The 15,666-nt window shown below is 42.2% G+C and overlaps 1 protein-coding gene across 3 annotated transcripts; it reads left to right on the top strand.

The window, feature by feature from the left end:
- The first annotated feature begins 1,194 nt into the window (after positions 1–1,194).
- klhl15 (kelch-like family member 15) lies at positions 1,195–14,730 on the top strand. 3 transcript variants are annotated; one of them, XM_072688717.1, is made up of 5 exons: positions 1,195–1,406; positions 5,248–5,335; positions 8,030–8,168; positions 8,650–9,225; positions 9,901–14,730. In XM_072688717.1, the coding sequence occupies exons 1-5, from the start codon at positions 1,346–1,348 to the stop codon at positions 11,008–11,010; spliced, it is 1,974 nt and encodes a 657-aa protein (XP_072544818.1). In that variant the 5' UTR covers positions 1,195–1,345; the 3' UTR covers positions 11,011–14,730. The 3 variants fall into 3 exon arrangements, with proteins under 3 accessions (XP_072544818.1, XP_072544834.1, XP_072544826.1); XM_072688733.1 differs by lacking the exon at positions 5,248–5,335; XM_072688725.1 differs by lacking the exons at positions 1,195–1,406; positions 5,248–5,335 and adding an exon at positions 5,824–6,818.
- Positions 14,731–15,666: the final 936 nt, after the last annotated feature.

Raw genomic sequence — 15,666 nt, 5'->3', positions numbered from 1 at the left:
ATTTTTGTTGACCTACTTTTGTATATAAATTGCTGTACAGTATGTGGGCTGTTGCCTACCAATGTTGGTTCCTGTCACTTGTCAGACCAAATCTGCATCAGTGGGAGATCATCAGTTTAATCCCTGTTGATGCCCCAATCATTTGTGGCTGGGAGTCCCAGAGAGCATTACTGGCCTTGCTCTCTCTGGGTGGGTAGGATGGCGATAAAGCCCCCCCCCAACCCCCCCTCCCCCCAACACTCAGTGCGAGGCTAGCCAGTCCGGGCGTCTGTTAGCCACTGTTCCAGACCTGGCAGGTAGTGTTCTCCAAACTTGCAGAGCTCTGGCGGGGTTGTGTTAGCATCCGATGACATCTTCCAGGTGGGTTAGAGAGGAGGACACTCAAGACAACCATATTCACCATTAGTGTGGGACCCCGGAGAGCAGAGAGGGTAAAGGGCCTCACTCAAGGGCCCAGCAGTGGCAGCTTGCCGAGCCTGGGTATCAACCTCTCACTCACTCCTGAGCAAGTCCAAAACAAATGAATTTATAGGTTTTATAGCTTCAATGCGAAATTATAATCTGTAAGTGATTCATCGTTTTCATGCAGACAACACAGCCAAGCAACCCAGCAAGCTGGTCCATACAACGAACAACAAAAAGAAGGGCAATGCACTTCACCTAAAGCCATGACCCAGTTACAGCCCGCAATTACTACTTTCATCCGGCCCACCTACCGTCGTTGAATGGCGCAGATGACTTTGTCCCAGTCTAGGCGCCAGGGTTTGGCCCAGCTGTAAGTGCTTTGGGTGCTGCATGGCCTAGAATCTGCTATCTGGTGGGGATCATCCTCTCACCTCTCGCTTCTGCACATTTTCTGCACGTGTTTTTCTATAACATGAGTGTGTGCGAGAAGTGGAGCGATTAAACTGTGATGGGCTGAGACCCTCAAAGACACAAATTGGGCCCTTCAGATTTAGAACAAAGACCCCCAACCAAAAAAGGTGAAAGACAGCGGGGGTCCTGTCAGGTTGCATACTAATATTTTTCAAATGGCACTCACAACCATTGACACATATTCCCAGTCATCTAAGCTGCTTAATTCGCCGTCTAAACTCTAAAGTTTGAGCTGCTAAATCCTGCACCCCCCTTCACCGCCTACAGTTCCGCCCGACCGCTTCTGCTGCCGGAAATGACGTCAGTGCAGACCATAACATGGCGTCTAGGATGGCTATGAGGGCTGCAGGGAAACACAATGTTGAAAAGCAGTCGGAAAACGGGCTGATTTAGAGACACTCGCGGACTAAAGGGTCACCGAGGGCGATGAGGGTTCAGGCGGAGCCTATGTGAGGTAGTGCGGCGCTCCATGTCGGAGGGACCCCGGGCTGCGTGGTCGAAGCGGGGCTGCGCGGAGTCCCACCGCCGAGGTAAAGCCGGACGCACACACATCTCCAACAAAACCCAGTGTTTCAGGGCGATCAGGTCATCAGCGGGTCAGTCAGCTGGGCTAGTCCGCTCTCTGCAGTCCACGTGAGGTGTTTAACCCGACCTGGGTGCCTTGCGTTTCAGTGTAATGTGCGTGAAGTGAGTCTAAGCCTGTTTACTGGACCTTTCTATTATAGTGGAGGGGGGTGGCAGCTAGCCCTATAGTAAAGTGTGGATCAGTGTATGATGATGGGGTCTTTGTTGTCTTGATGCCTGCAGGTGATCTTATGTTTAGTTTATTTAGGTGTTTAACATTACAGCACAATTCTATTGTGTTTCAGTGTGATTGTAGGAAGCTTGGTATTGACCTTTGCTCTGAGGAGTTCCAGTGAAGTGGGCCCTTCAGAGAGGGCGTCTAAGAAAGTGGGTCTGTAAAGAGTGTCTGTGAGGGTTTTCCTCCCTGTCATTAGCTACCTTTTTAGTAAATATGGGCTTAATCTTAGTACAGTGCTCGTGATCTCAGTCGTTGCTGTGAGGAAGGCTGGTGATAAAGTCTAGGTCTTCTTCTGAGTGTGGTGAGGCCCTTGTTAACGTCCGGTACTTTGAGGTGTTTAACTCTGCCTGGGTGCTTTGGGATTGAGTGCAATGTGCAAAGACCCGTTCTAAGCCTGTTTACTGGACTTTTCCACGCTAATAGGGGGTTATGATGAAGTGTGGGAGTGAGTGTAGTTGGGTTGATTAACCCCTTGATGTTTGCAGGTGTTTAACATCGTGTCTTCAGGTGTTTGACGTGAGCGGGGTACTTCGTGTTTCAGTATAATGTGCAAAGAGTCATTCTAAGCGCGTCTCATTACTTTCGTTACTTTCTTTTTCTGTTCACATGAGCTTGATTTCAGTACAGTGTGCACGAACCTGATCTTTAAGGGAAACCAAATCACCATAGGGTCAGTCAGCGGAGCTCGTTCGGCCTCTCTGGCGCACATAAGGACTGAATATGAATGTGACCTGGGTACCATGGCCTCGTTCCCCAACAGCTCCCTAATCATTTTCTTAACTAAGTTCTTGAGAAAAGTCCTGACGAAAAGGTCTACGTCAGAGTGGTGTGGGTTTTTTTTTTTTGTTTTTGTTTTTTTAAACTCCGGAATTGTTCACAGCTTTGCTCTTACAATGATTGATCCCATCGTCCTCTGCGGCACATGAACTCAGGGATCTTTGCTTTAAATAGCACTTAAGGGGTTGTAGCGAAGTGCTGACCTGAGTGTGGTGGACATTGATTAAACCCTTGATTTTTATGCTTGCACTCAGGAAAAGGGTTCTTTGACTGGTAATATGGACTTGGTGTTGTTATATAAAGCTAAGTGTATGATGATAGGGTCTACCTGAGCAGAGCAGACTCTACCTGCTGAGGAGATTGAGGTCCTTTGGAGTGCAGGGAGCACTCCTGAGGACGTTCTTCGACACAGTGGTGGCATCTGCCATCTTTTATGGAGTGGTCTGCTGGGGCAGTAGCATCTCGACGGCAGATAAGAAGAGACTGGACAAACTCATAAAGAGGGCCGGCTCTGTCCTGGGGTGCTTCTTAGACCCAGTGCAGGTGGTGGGAGACAGGAGGATGACAGCCAAGCTGGCATCCATGCTGGAGAACAGCTCCAACCCCATGCATGAGACTCTGGCAGCACTGGGCAGCTCCTTTAACGACAGGCTGCTTCACCCCAAGTGTGTGAAGGAGCGGTATCGCAGGTCCTTCCTTCCTGCTGCCGTCAGACTACACAACCAGCACTGCTCCCAGCGGACCACATACGCACACACTTAACTACACACACATGTTCATGTTCAGGGAATACTATGTGCAATACCCCCCCCCCCCCCACGTGCAATTAAGAGTCTTTTGCTGTAAATAATATTGTTTATTGCTTTTTTAATTCTTATTTATATTGTGTATATAGTGTAAATTATGTGTCTTGCTATCCCTTTCTGCTGTTACACTGGGAATTTCCCCACTGCGGGACTAATAAAGGACTATCTTATCTTATCTTATCTTAAAGGTTACTAAAAGGTTATTTAAAGAAACGTATACGAGAGGTGGGGCAAGAATCATTTAGGCATTTTAATGGCTGTTTGAGTTTTTATCGTTCTACATATTACCAATGCCTTTACTAACGAACCCTTGATAAACTTCTATTTGTAATGGTGCACTAACAATGTTTAATGGCACACTAGGGATAGGATATATGATCAATTTATATGTATTGTGATAAGTTACATCTCCGTGTGCTTGCCTGAGCAAATCATAAGAAAAAAAGTGCAATGTCTGTGGTGGCCTGGGGGCCAAAGGAATGGACATTGTTTAAATATAAATATAAATAAATATATATATATATAAGATGCTTAATAAAATAATACAACGGAAACATTTAGTAAGGTTTTGCATGTACCATAACAACTGTGAAGTTGGGGAATAACAGAAAACTGTGTGTTTCTATAAAGAGCATTGGTTGGTCTTGTGTTGGCAGTAGAGTGTGAAATGTTGAACGATTAGTTGATACCAAGGTTTTGGCTATATTATGTAAACCTCAGAAATATTGATTTATATGTTGCCCAGTCCTTTGGCATACTTTCATTAGGCCAACACTACCTGGGAGCATTGTGTACCCAAGTAATTGTAAGAAAATCAGTTTCAGCTAAGCCTGTCATGATGGTTGTTATTGACTTATTGTACAATACATGGACCTCAATCATTTTAGCTGACCTCGAGATTGCCTATTGTGTTCACTCAGTAAGATCTTCAAAATGCACAACGTTACAAGCAAGGTGTATGGTGTGTTTTTATTTATTTATTTATTTATTTTAAGAGGAGGGGGCAGTTTGGCTAGCGCAAAAGTTTTGAGCTCTCCTAAAATTTTACAGAGGTCTCTCGGACGTCTGTAGATAGCTATTATTCTTTAGTTCTTAATGTAATTCAATTCTTAATGTAATGTAATGTAATGACTGTTAACAGGATAGACAGAGATGAGATCAAGTTGAGGTCTGGACGACCACAAAAACTTTAAACTTCGAAACTACGAGAACTGCATAGGATTGCTAGACAAGATGTCCAAAACCCCTGTTTAACTGCAAGAGTCCTTCAGGAAGATTTAGAAGGGACTGGAGTGGTGGTGCACCTGCGCAAATATGACGTTCATGGAGGAGTCACTAAAAGGAAACATTCCCCATGTCTACACCACATAATTCACCATCAATAGTGCTTCTTAACGAGCCTCGTCATTTCTGGAAAGTCCTATGGACGCTTGAGGTCAAAATATACATTTTTGGCTGCAATGAACAAAGGTATTTTGGAGAGAAAAGTACAGAGTGCCAAATTTCATTAAAAAAAAAGAACACCTTCAACTGTGCACAGTTGTGAATTGATCATGTTATGGGGTTGTGTTGAATCATTACTCTCAAAAGAGCAGTGGATGCAAGATAACCCAATAATCTCACAGACCTGCAAGCCATTTGCAGGGGAGAATTGGAGAAAATCACCCCAAACATGGCTTGAACTACTCTCACCCCAAACATTTGCTTCAGACTGCTTTTTTGAAACTGTAAAAGAAATATGCAGATCAGTGCTTGATCCAGTGTAATGTACTCTAAACTTGAAATAAAGACATAGAAGAGCTATAATAACACGTGGATTGAGGGGTTATAACAGTATTTATGTACTGTGCATTTATGTACTGTACTGTGCAAACATCTACCGCTAATTAGATGTCAGTTTGTGCGTTTTTTTTTTTAATCCCTGTAGAATGTGTGTGAGCATGGTCTTTGGCATTAGAAATAAACTCTGTGCTTTTTACACATCAGAGCAGGGGAAGCACAAGCAAAGGAAATGTGAGCGGCCCCTCAGCACGCTGTCAGTGAAGCCGCCGACCGGCCAGGAGGCCGCCAAAAGGTACCAGCACAGTAGCACAAGACAATTACAACTGAAGCGTTCTCATTTTGTTTTAGATGCCTTTACTTTTTATCTAAAACTCAGTAGAGTGAACATAATGCCAATAATAGCCAAGTTGGACTGTAGGAAACCATACTCAAAAAATCATACAGACAATATATCAAGCATTGGAAGATAATCCAGCAAATAGTTTAAGCAGCTGCATGCAAAGTTCTCATCTCATTTAATGATTGTTAATAAAAAAGTTATTAATAAAATTACACACACACACACACACACACACACAGCTTGTCTAGTCCATGTAGAGAAGTACTGCCAATAAAATGGGAACTTTCCGGAGTAGATAAACATGAACATATTGGCACCATATCTAATGCCAGGCATGAGCTAGAGGGGTATAAAGGCCCTCAGCATTGAGGTGTGGAGCAGTGAAACTGTGCTCTCTGGAATGATGGATGGTCTCCATCCAGTACTTGACCAAAGGTTTGGGAACCTTTGGTCAAGCAATACAGTTATTTTTATTTATTTATTTATTTTTTTGGAACATGACCTGTGCATTTTCCACAAATTATCAGCAGATTCTGGATGTAAATGTTAAACCATCTGTTAAAAGGCTGAAGCTGAAAAGGGAATTGTTTGTACAACAGAATAAAGATCCACAGTATATGTCAAATCCACCATGGACTACCTGGAGAGATGCAAACTGGATGCTATTGTAAAGACCCTCTCAGTCCCCTCACTTAAACATCATAGACCATTTGTGGATAGACCTTAAAAAAAAGCTGTACAGCAAGACAACCCCAGTATATATCCGAGCTACAGCCCATCTGTGATGAAGTGGGGTTCAACTGCAAGAACTGAAAGACTGTTACTGAAAGCTGCTACAGTTACGATTACAAGCTGTGATGCCTGCTAATGGGGTGTTGAGTCCTAAGAGGCCTAAACTTTCGCACAGGCCATGTTGTTGATTTATTCTTTGGTTAAGAAACAGTAACTGTACATTAGGATTTGCTGACAATGTTGTGTCTTAGGTTTGATTAGCTTTTTTTGGTTTTGTTTACTACTCAAAAATAAAAAAATATATACACACACATTCATGAATCTGTGACCATCGATGGGAACATGGGATCATGTTCATTTATTGACTGAAACCAGTCTGTTAAGATCCTCTTTAAAGGGAAACGTGTAGCTGCTTAAAATGTTTGCAGGGGTTCACACAGAATAAACGTTCAGTAGTTCAGAAACAATCGAGATTTAAAGCTGCTTTTATTGTGTGTTTGAAAGAACGTAGTTGATTCTGTAGAACTGGCAGTTTCACTCTGTCATAAATTCTGTGTTCATTCATCTTAATTTTAATGGTTGGGGCGTTTTGTCATTTAGGTGAATAACTTCAGAAAAGAGTCATTTTTTCTGCGGACACAAGGGGCACTGTCCTCTGATTGGCTCGGACACCCTCCTGTGACATGCCCGTGGCCAATCAGAGGTGAGTGTGCAGTGTGTAAGTGAGTGAGTGAGTGAGTGAGAGCGAGAGAGAAAGAAAGCAAGGAAAGCAAAGTTGGCTCTGGACAACATGAGCCGATGTGCTGAGGTGTGAATGTTCTTGAAGTCCTTCCAGAAGCTTCTGTAGTGGCTTGCATGTTTTTCAGCTTCGCTTAAACTCAGTCACCTTGATCCAGAGAATATCACCAATTTCTGATTGCCGTCACTCTTTACGCTGTGGTGTCCTCTAGTGATGATTTTTTGTTTATTCACTTATGCATTTAGTTTCCCGTCCGACTTGAAGATGACCTGAAGATGAAGTAATGAGAGATGTGAATTATGAATCATAATCATTCATCTATATATTGTAAGGAAATTGTAAGGAATTTTTTTTAAGATCGTTTCCCATGAGCCATTTGGTTCAGTAACAGTAACAGTAATTATGTGCTCAAAGGACTTTTTCCTATTCCCTCTGACCCATCTGTAGTAGTTTGGGCTGAAGCCCAGCTGCTCACGTTCCTTTGTAGGTCTGTACATCACTCTGATTGCTTTCTTGTTCAAACACTGCTTTAAAACAGCTGTTAAAGTGACATCCTTCAGCACCTTCGGCTTACTGCGCCGGCCGATGCTGGCAGGATACCAGTCGATAAATCAGCTAGCAGCAAATTAACAAATGCAACAGCAGCGGAGTGGAGCTCCAGTTCTCTAGTCTACAATATGTAGCAGTATAGTTACGATATGATATTTTGTCTGTGGTGAGCAGCCCAGATGTGACCGAGTCTTCAGGCGACAAGGACAGCAAGTGACGCAGCTATGAAACTGAAACCCCTCTGTAGCAACACCATTTTTTTTCAGTGGATCCGTGAAGGATTTATTTAGAAAAACTGATCCACATAATGTCTGTTTATCTGTACTGTGTTTTTTATGAATACATTGTAGTAGGAGTGTAAATCTCTGCCCTCAGATATACCTCGGAAATGTTTTTCTTCTAAATTACCCTGAATAAAGAATACACAGTAGTATAATACAAGACAGTATAATTAAATTAAGACAATTTTTATTTATTTATTTATTTTAGATTTTGGCCTTAAAAGCATGAATGTTTAATTACATGTACATACATAATCTACTCAATGCGTTTTTACACCCCTCCTTTCAACTAATTTGTGTGTTCTTAAGTGTCCCAAAGGGATAATTGCTTTTTCACTTTTCCAGCAGGTGCCTGATGGCGGGAGATGTAGAGGTGTACCTGTCACAGGTGCATGATGGGAGCGTGTCCTCTGGCTTCCGGGCCCTGTATGAGGAGCGCCTGCTGCTGGACGTCACGCTGCTGATTGAAGAACACCACTTCCAGGTACGGTAGGAAGATGTGACAGTGGTTTATTGTAATTTTATGGCTTATGACTCTGGTCGTAGAGCAGTGGACGCTTGCATTAGTCATAAAATAAACAGATTTAGATGAAATTATATATAATTAATTCTTAAATAATGTAGTAATAAATTATTACTAATAATTTCCTGATAAAAATGCAGAACTGCTGTGCAGCTTAAGTGGACCAGGAGGTTTCTACACTGTTGCTACATGGTCACTAAGGCATGTTTTTAAGTGGTTGAGATGGTATTTTAGGTGGTTGATGAAGTGAGTACTGTGGTGTTGCTAAGGTACTTTGCTTTGTTCAACCATAGCAACATATTTATACTATTTTATAATAAAGTATTCATATATTGCCTTTTATAAAGCAAACGTTGCTGTCCAATAGCATTTAATGAGAAAGTTAATGCTAGTTAATTCAGGTGAAGTTTGTTAAAGTGTGTCTGTCTCTTTCCTTCACCAGGCGCACAAGGCCCTGCTGGCCACGCAGAGTGACTACTTCCGGGTCATGTTCACGGCCGACATGCGGGAGCGTGACCAGGACAAGATCCACATGAAGGGGCTGACTGCAGCGGGCTTCGGACATGTCCTCCGGTTTATGTACTACGGCTCCCTGGAGCTGAGCATGCCCACGGTGCAGGAGATCCTGCAGGCCGCCATGTACGTGCAGCTGACTGAGGCTGTGGAGTTCTGCTGCTCCTTCCTGCTGGCCAAGATCTGCCTGGAGAACTGCGCCGAGGTCATGCGACTGCTGGACGATTTCAGCGTGGGCGTGGAGGGCGTGCAGGAGCAACTAGACGCTTTCCTGCTTGATAACTTTGTTCCGCTGATGAGTCGGCCTGACTTTCTGTCCTACCTGAGTCTGGAGAAGCTGATGGCGTACCTGGACAGCGACCAGCTGAGCCGATTTCCAGAGATAGAGCTGTACGAGGCTGTGCAGGCCTGGCTCCGACATGACCGCCGCCGCTGGAGACACACGGATGCCGTGGTGCAGAATCTGCGCTTTTGCCTCATGACTCCCACACAAGTGTTTGAAAAGGTAACTGCTGTAGAACAGAAAGTAATTAAGTGATTTTAAACTACGACCGTATTTAAAAGACTACATTAATACTTTTATTGCAGTTTTCATTCTTATTGTTGTTGTTTATTATTATTATTATTATTATTATTATTACCAGTAGTAGTAGTTGTAGTAATAGTAGTAGTGCTAATTAATCACTACTGTGTTGTTTGGACTTGGGCTTTGGATCGTTGCCCTGCAGAAGGCTGAAGCTTCTACCATACTTTAGTGTTGTTTGCAAACTGACAGATGTCTTGCAGGCTTTGTACCATCCATTCATCCAGCCTCCAATTATAACAAGATGCCCAGTCCCTGCTAAGTAATCCCCCAAAATGATGCTACTACCCTCATGGTTCATTGTTGAGATGAGGGTTTGCTGAGGGAGTGTTAGCTTTGTTCCACATAGAGTATTTTAAATGTTTGCCTAAAGGCTCAGTTGTTGTCCTTTCTAAGCACAAAATTCTGTTTCCTCTGGACACCTATTATTTTTTTTTTCTTCTGTAATGGTTTCTTTCTGGCCATTCTCTCATACTAGCCATTTGTATTTAGATCTCTTGAATACTTGGGATGAAGGGGTATGACGCAGTACAAAATGCCTTTAATAATAAAATTAATTAAAAGTATTATTATACTTTCTGTCTTTCCTGCCTGCAGGTGAAGACCTCAGAGTTTTACCGTTACTCCCGCCAGTTAAGGCAAGATGTGGACCAGGCGCTAAACTACTTTCACGCTGTGAACGAGCAGCCTCTTGCTGAAACCAAGGCAAATCGGATCCGCTCGGTGCGGCCGCAGACAGCTGTATTTCGAGGCATGATCGGACACAGCATGGTGAACAGCAAGATCCTTCTTCTGCACCGGCCCAAAGTGTGGTGGGAACTGGAGGGTCCACAGGTGCCGCTTCGGCCCGACTGTTTGGCTATCGTCAACAACTTCGCTTTTCTGCTGGGAGGGGAGGAGCTTGGGCCGGACGGAGAGTTTCACGCCTCGTCCAAGGTGTACCGGTATGACCCCAGGCAGAACTCCTGGCTAAGGATGGCTGACATGTCTGTGCCAAGATCGGAGTTTGCCGTTGGCGTTATCGGAAAGTTCATCTATGCTGTGGCGGGACGCACGCGGGATGAAACGTTTTACTCCACGGAGCGTTACGACATCGCAGAGGACAAGTGGGAGTTTGTTGACCCGTATCCGGTCAACAAGTACGGTCACGAAGGCACTGTGCTGAATGGCAAACTCTACATCACCGGCGGCATCACCTCGTCCTCCACCTCCAAACAGGTGTGCGTTTTCGACCCCGGGCGTGAGGGGGCGTCTGAACACCGCACGCGGCGGACCCCTATCCTCACCAACTGCTGGGAAAACAAGTCCAAGATGAACTATGCCCGCTGCTTCCACAAAATGATCTCCCACAATGGGAAGCTTTACGTGTTCGGTGGGGTGTGCGTTATCCTGCGCGCATCTTTCGAATCGCAGGGCTGTCCCTCAACGGAGGTGTACAATCCGGAAACGGACGAGTGGACCATCCTGGCGTCCATGCCTATCGGCCGGAGCGGCCACGGCGTGGCGGTCCTGGACAAACAGATCATGGTGCTGGGTGGACTTTGCTACAATGGCCATTACAGCGACTCTATACTGACCTTTGATCCTGAGGAGAACAAGTGGAAGGAGGACGAGTATCCCAGAATGCCTTGCAAACTGGACGGCCTGCAGGTGTGCAGCTTGCACTTCCCGGAGTATGTTCTCGAACATGTCAGGCGCTGCAGCTGAGGGTGCGTTTTCGCAGCTCTGTGAGGGTGAAGGAGGTGAAAAAAGGAAAAAAAAAGTTTACAGATGTGAAAATAGTACTAAAATACTGAATTACTGATGCTTTTAAAAAAACAGTAGGCCAGTTGCTTATTTAAGAACAAAACAACAAAAAAAAAATCATACTTTTTAGGTCTTATTGGTAGAATGGGGTGGGTTAATACTTAATGGGGTGGTTAAGCTGAACATTTTGCCCCCAATTAGCTTTCTCATTCAAAGGGGACGTAAACAATGAAAGTTCCTGTGAACTTATGATTATCATTTTTTTGGCTCCTAAATCAGTCAGTTCTATACTCGTAATGTCCTGTATGACCATTTCCACCATGTAGTTTCTTGTGAAGTCAGGAAGTTTCCCTCGTCTTTTGTTCTAATGGTGTTTGAGGAAGTGGACTGTACAGGTATGATTGTGTGCACACGGCTAAAACAGATTTCTGCACTTAGGAAAAACTGAAAGCTCTTGTTGTAAATTTCATAAAGAAAACAGTTAGCTTATAATTTTCCTCGTTAAAGGAGAATGTCGCTGATTTTGCAAGATTTTTGCATAATGCAGTGGTTGAGATGTAAACGGTCATTCGTAGTGGGTTTGGTGTGAAGTTGATCTTTGTAGAGAAACTTACAGACTCCGATTTCTTTACAATAGTGGTGTTAGAGACCCAGAATTTATTGTCTAGAAATACTATGTATAATTTTTGCTTATTTATTTTTATTTATTTGTTTTAAAACAGTGGTGGTGACAGAAATCAGGAGTCACCATGACTACATCTGAAATATAATTTTTTTTTATATACAATATTCAAAACCACCTGTGAACCTACACGTATCTTCTGAGTTTTATATGTGACGTTGATGGTATAGGGAATTTCTTTAAGGACTATTTTACCACGCATCTCCCTGCATGTACTCCTCCGCCATACATATATTGTTATGGTCAAAATCTTCTCAAAACTATGGTAAAACAGTGTCTCAGGCATTGGCTAGTATGCACAACCATTTGCTGTAATAAACTTTCTGTGAGCTTTTAGGGGCATTAAACTTTTTTTCCAGACGTCTGGATCCATTCACCACCACTGTGAACAGTTTTAGCTGCACAGAGCGTTTCCCACCAAACCCACTCGGAACGACTTTGTTTACAGCATGGCGAATTCTCCTTTAGCAAGTCTATGTAAGCGCTTTTCTGTTGACGTTAGCGATGTGAAGAGCTACGCGGAATGGAAAATTCTGCTAGCATTTATGATTTTAACACTAACGATGATACTGACAAATGTTGCACTCTAAAGGGCGTTTCCTGCCGCTCTGCAATAACACTGGTCCGATGGAGCAGAGTAAAGGGGATATGTGTGTATGTATATGCATCTCCTTTCCAGATCTCTGCCAACTATATTTATGCTGTAACGCTGTTTAATTTATTAAAAAAAAAAACTGGTGGGGGACTCTCCTGGATCCCACCAGGACAAACCAGCTGCTGTTTTCATTTGTCTTGCTCATATGTTTCATGAGCAAAAGGGCTAAAGCACATATGCATTTCTTTCTCTTTTTTTATTTTTTTTTTGTTTTATTTCTTCTCATATTTTGGCTAAACTCACATCAAGAAACTGTCTTGGTTTATTGTCTAAAGAAGCAGACCCTTTTAAAGGTACATCCCAAGAAGAGTCCCATGATGCCACCTGGCCATCTCTTGGTAGGACAGCTCAATATGAACAGAATACTGGTATTATGATAATATTGCTACCTCTTTTGATTAGAATACACACAACAGTATATTTCCAAAACGGTTCAAAATCTGCCTGCATTATGATTGAAGTTCCAAAATATTAGGGATGCATAATGATTTTGGGAAAAGCAAATAAACAACAAAGAAAGAAACCTTATTTTTACTGATGTTTAGATATGATTGATATTTCCAGCTGATATTTGATGATGTGTTTACTGAACCGGCCTCCTGCACTAAAATACCTTCATTTTACTGCATTTGGATCCCTTTACTAATAAATGTTCTGTTTCTCTGTATTGCTGATCTAGGTGATTCTAGTCCTAGTTTGTACATTTAATGCAATACTGATCTACTGATTTCAGTTTCAGCTCCACTAATGATGATGATGATGATGATGATAAAGAATCTTAGACAGTCACGGAAATGGTTTATAGCTTAGCAGTGAATGTGTTTTACCGTGTTTCCCAGGCGTTATATAAAATAATAATAATAATAAATAAACCCAGACAGTGGTCAGAATGTGCTGTGGTCAGTAAAGTTATTGATCTGTAGGTTAGAGGAATACCAGTATGCCACATTTAGAACACAGAAGAGCACAGGTTAGGTTGCAGATCTCTTCTCAGTCTCACCAGCAGCTCGCCTGATTTTCTTTAATGAAGCACTGATTCACCACAGCTATCTGATCTACAGAAGCTTTACCGATCATATTGGTGCATCCTTCCACAATTATTAACTTCTGTTGAAGTGCGTGAGTGAGCCGATTCATCTATACGTTTACAGGAACTTCAATCTGGTGCTGTGGCTGAGTGGAGCCCTCATTGTATAATACAGCCTCATTCAGTATTTGTATTGTGAAGGAATAATTAACAATGAACAATTAGTATAAGGTGCAGCTTTTTGACTTGGTAAACTATGTAACCCATGAAACCAGGGTTAAAATGTCCTCGGTTTTCTTGTTATTAAGCAACATATGCAGCTTTTCAAAAGAAGATGAACAAATTATTGTATTTATTAACTGTGTACAGTACAGTGTTGATTAAAATAATAAAACCACATCGTAAACCAGTGGATTATTCACTGTTAAACTGGAACAACAGGTCGTTATGAGATGGAGAGAAGGAGCAGATGTTCTTTAAGCAGTGGTAATGTTCTATTTATGGGAATACTGTCACAAAATGAATGTAACTTGCTGATTGATCCAGTTTATTTCATTGATGATTCAGCATGTTTACAGCCTCCTATAAATAGTTTACACCTGTAATAATTCATATTTGCTCATGGATTTGCAGCTGAAATGGGTTTTCTATGGTTGAAAACAGTGATTCCAGACGATCAAGTATTCCACTTCATACCATCATTTCACTGAACACCTCACTTCACAGCAGCTCAGTCTGTCTCAGCTGAACTCATGGCCTCATACAGTGCTACAGGATTCTACATGGCATGTACCTTTAACTGAGTTAGTACTGCGTTTGACGCTTGTTCTTCTGTATTCGCACTTAATTCCCATGTTTTCTGCTATGCTTCAGTCCCTTCCACCCCTGATTCATCGGCTATGTATTGGATATCTTATATGGGACTGGTGTAATCTTCCTCAAATACCGACTCATAGCCTCATGTCTCTGTCTTGTGGGTCACTGTGGGTTTTTTTTTTCCGCAGCCCGTCTCAATGCCATGTACATATAGATACCAAACCGCAGTCTCTGAGTTTTTTTTTTTTTTTTTTTTTTTTTACTGTGCAGGTGAAGGGTGTGCTGCAGGTGTATCACAGTTAGAGTTCTCGTCACATTTACCCCCCCCCCCCCCCCTGCAGAATAAGGCGAGTGAACTAATCGAGTTTAATAATCCATAGCCCTATATCTTAATTGTACTTGAGCGTAATCAGATTGCTAACGTATTTATCGTAATCTGATGAATTTACTGCTATTTGGAGACTTTGTAACTTCTTTCCTGAAATAAATGTTCATATTGTTCAGATTGTCTGTGGTCGTTTTTTTGAGGGCAGGTGTTCAGCGGTGGGTAGCAGCTCCTTGGGTTAACTCAGTTCCATGTACACCAAACTCCAGCTTCTCTTCTAGTCAGGTTTTTGTGTAAATAAGACTGGGCACCAAATGAGCACCTGCTCCTCCAACATTTCTTCTGAAATCAGGGGTATTAATAGTTGTTGTTGTTGGGGGTTTTTTCATGCTTTGCTGCAGTAACAGCAAAGGTGTCAAAAAAATCACATTTGTTACTCAGGTAGAAGTGTAGATACCAGGGTTTAAAAGCCTTCTATATAAGGTGAAGGATCAACTTAAGCTTTTTACTCCAGTGCAAAAGTACTGGTTTCAAAACTACCTAAAGTATAAAAGTAAAAGTTATATAAGGAAAACAAATACCAAAAGCTTAGGCCTAAAGCCATAATTACAATAATGTTATAACAAAAAGTTAATGGTAATAAATGTTGGGATGCACTAAGCTGCCTGTTTCAGCTGCATATCTGCCCATTGAAAAATGAATGAAGTTCAGTAATATCAAATATATTAAAGTCAAGTCAAGTCAAATTTATTTGTAAAAGTTACCAAACCATCTATACTCTTGAACTGCTCTGATCATAATCATAATATATTAATCATGGTGTTAAAGGAGCATCTATGTGCACTACTGAGCATTAACGTGTTTCATTGAGCACAAAATATGATGAGTAGTTGCCTCAAGTCTCAAGTCAGTGTGAAAACAAACATAAGTGAAATAGGAGTAATGTAAGGAGTAGAAAGTACAGATAATTGGGTGAAAATGAGTAGAAGAAGTAAAATGTGTGTATATATATATATGTGTGTTGGAACATTTCTATGAGAAGTATTTGATTGAATTCAACCCCTCAAGAGCATCAGATCAGATCAGATCAATGAGGTACTGATGTTGGACGT

Source organism: Salminus brasiliensis, chromosome 1 (assembly GCF_030463535.1).
Source record: "Salminus brasiliensis chromosome 1, fSalBra1.hap2, whole genome shotgun sequence".
In the NCBI taxonomy this organism is placed as follows: Eukaryota; Metazoa; Chordata; class Actinopteri; order Characiformes; family Bryconidae; genus Salminus; species Salminus brasiliensis.
This window is presented reverse-complemented; position numbering and strand designations above follow the sequence as displayed.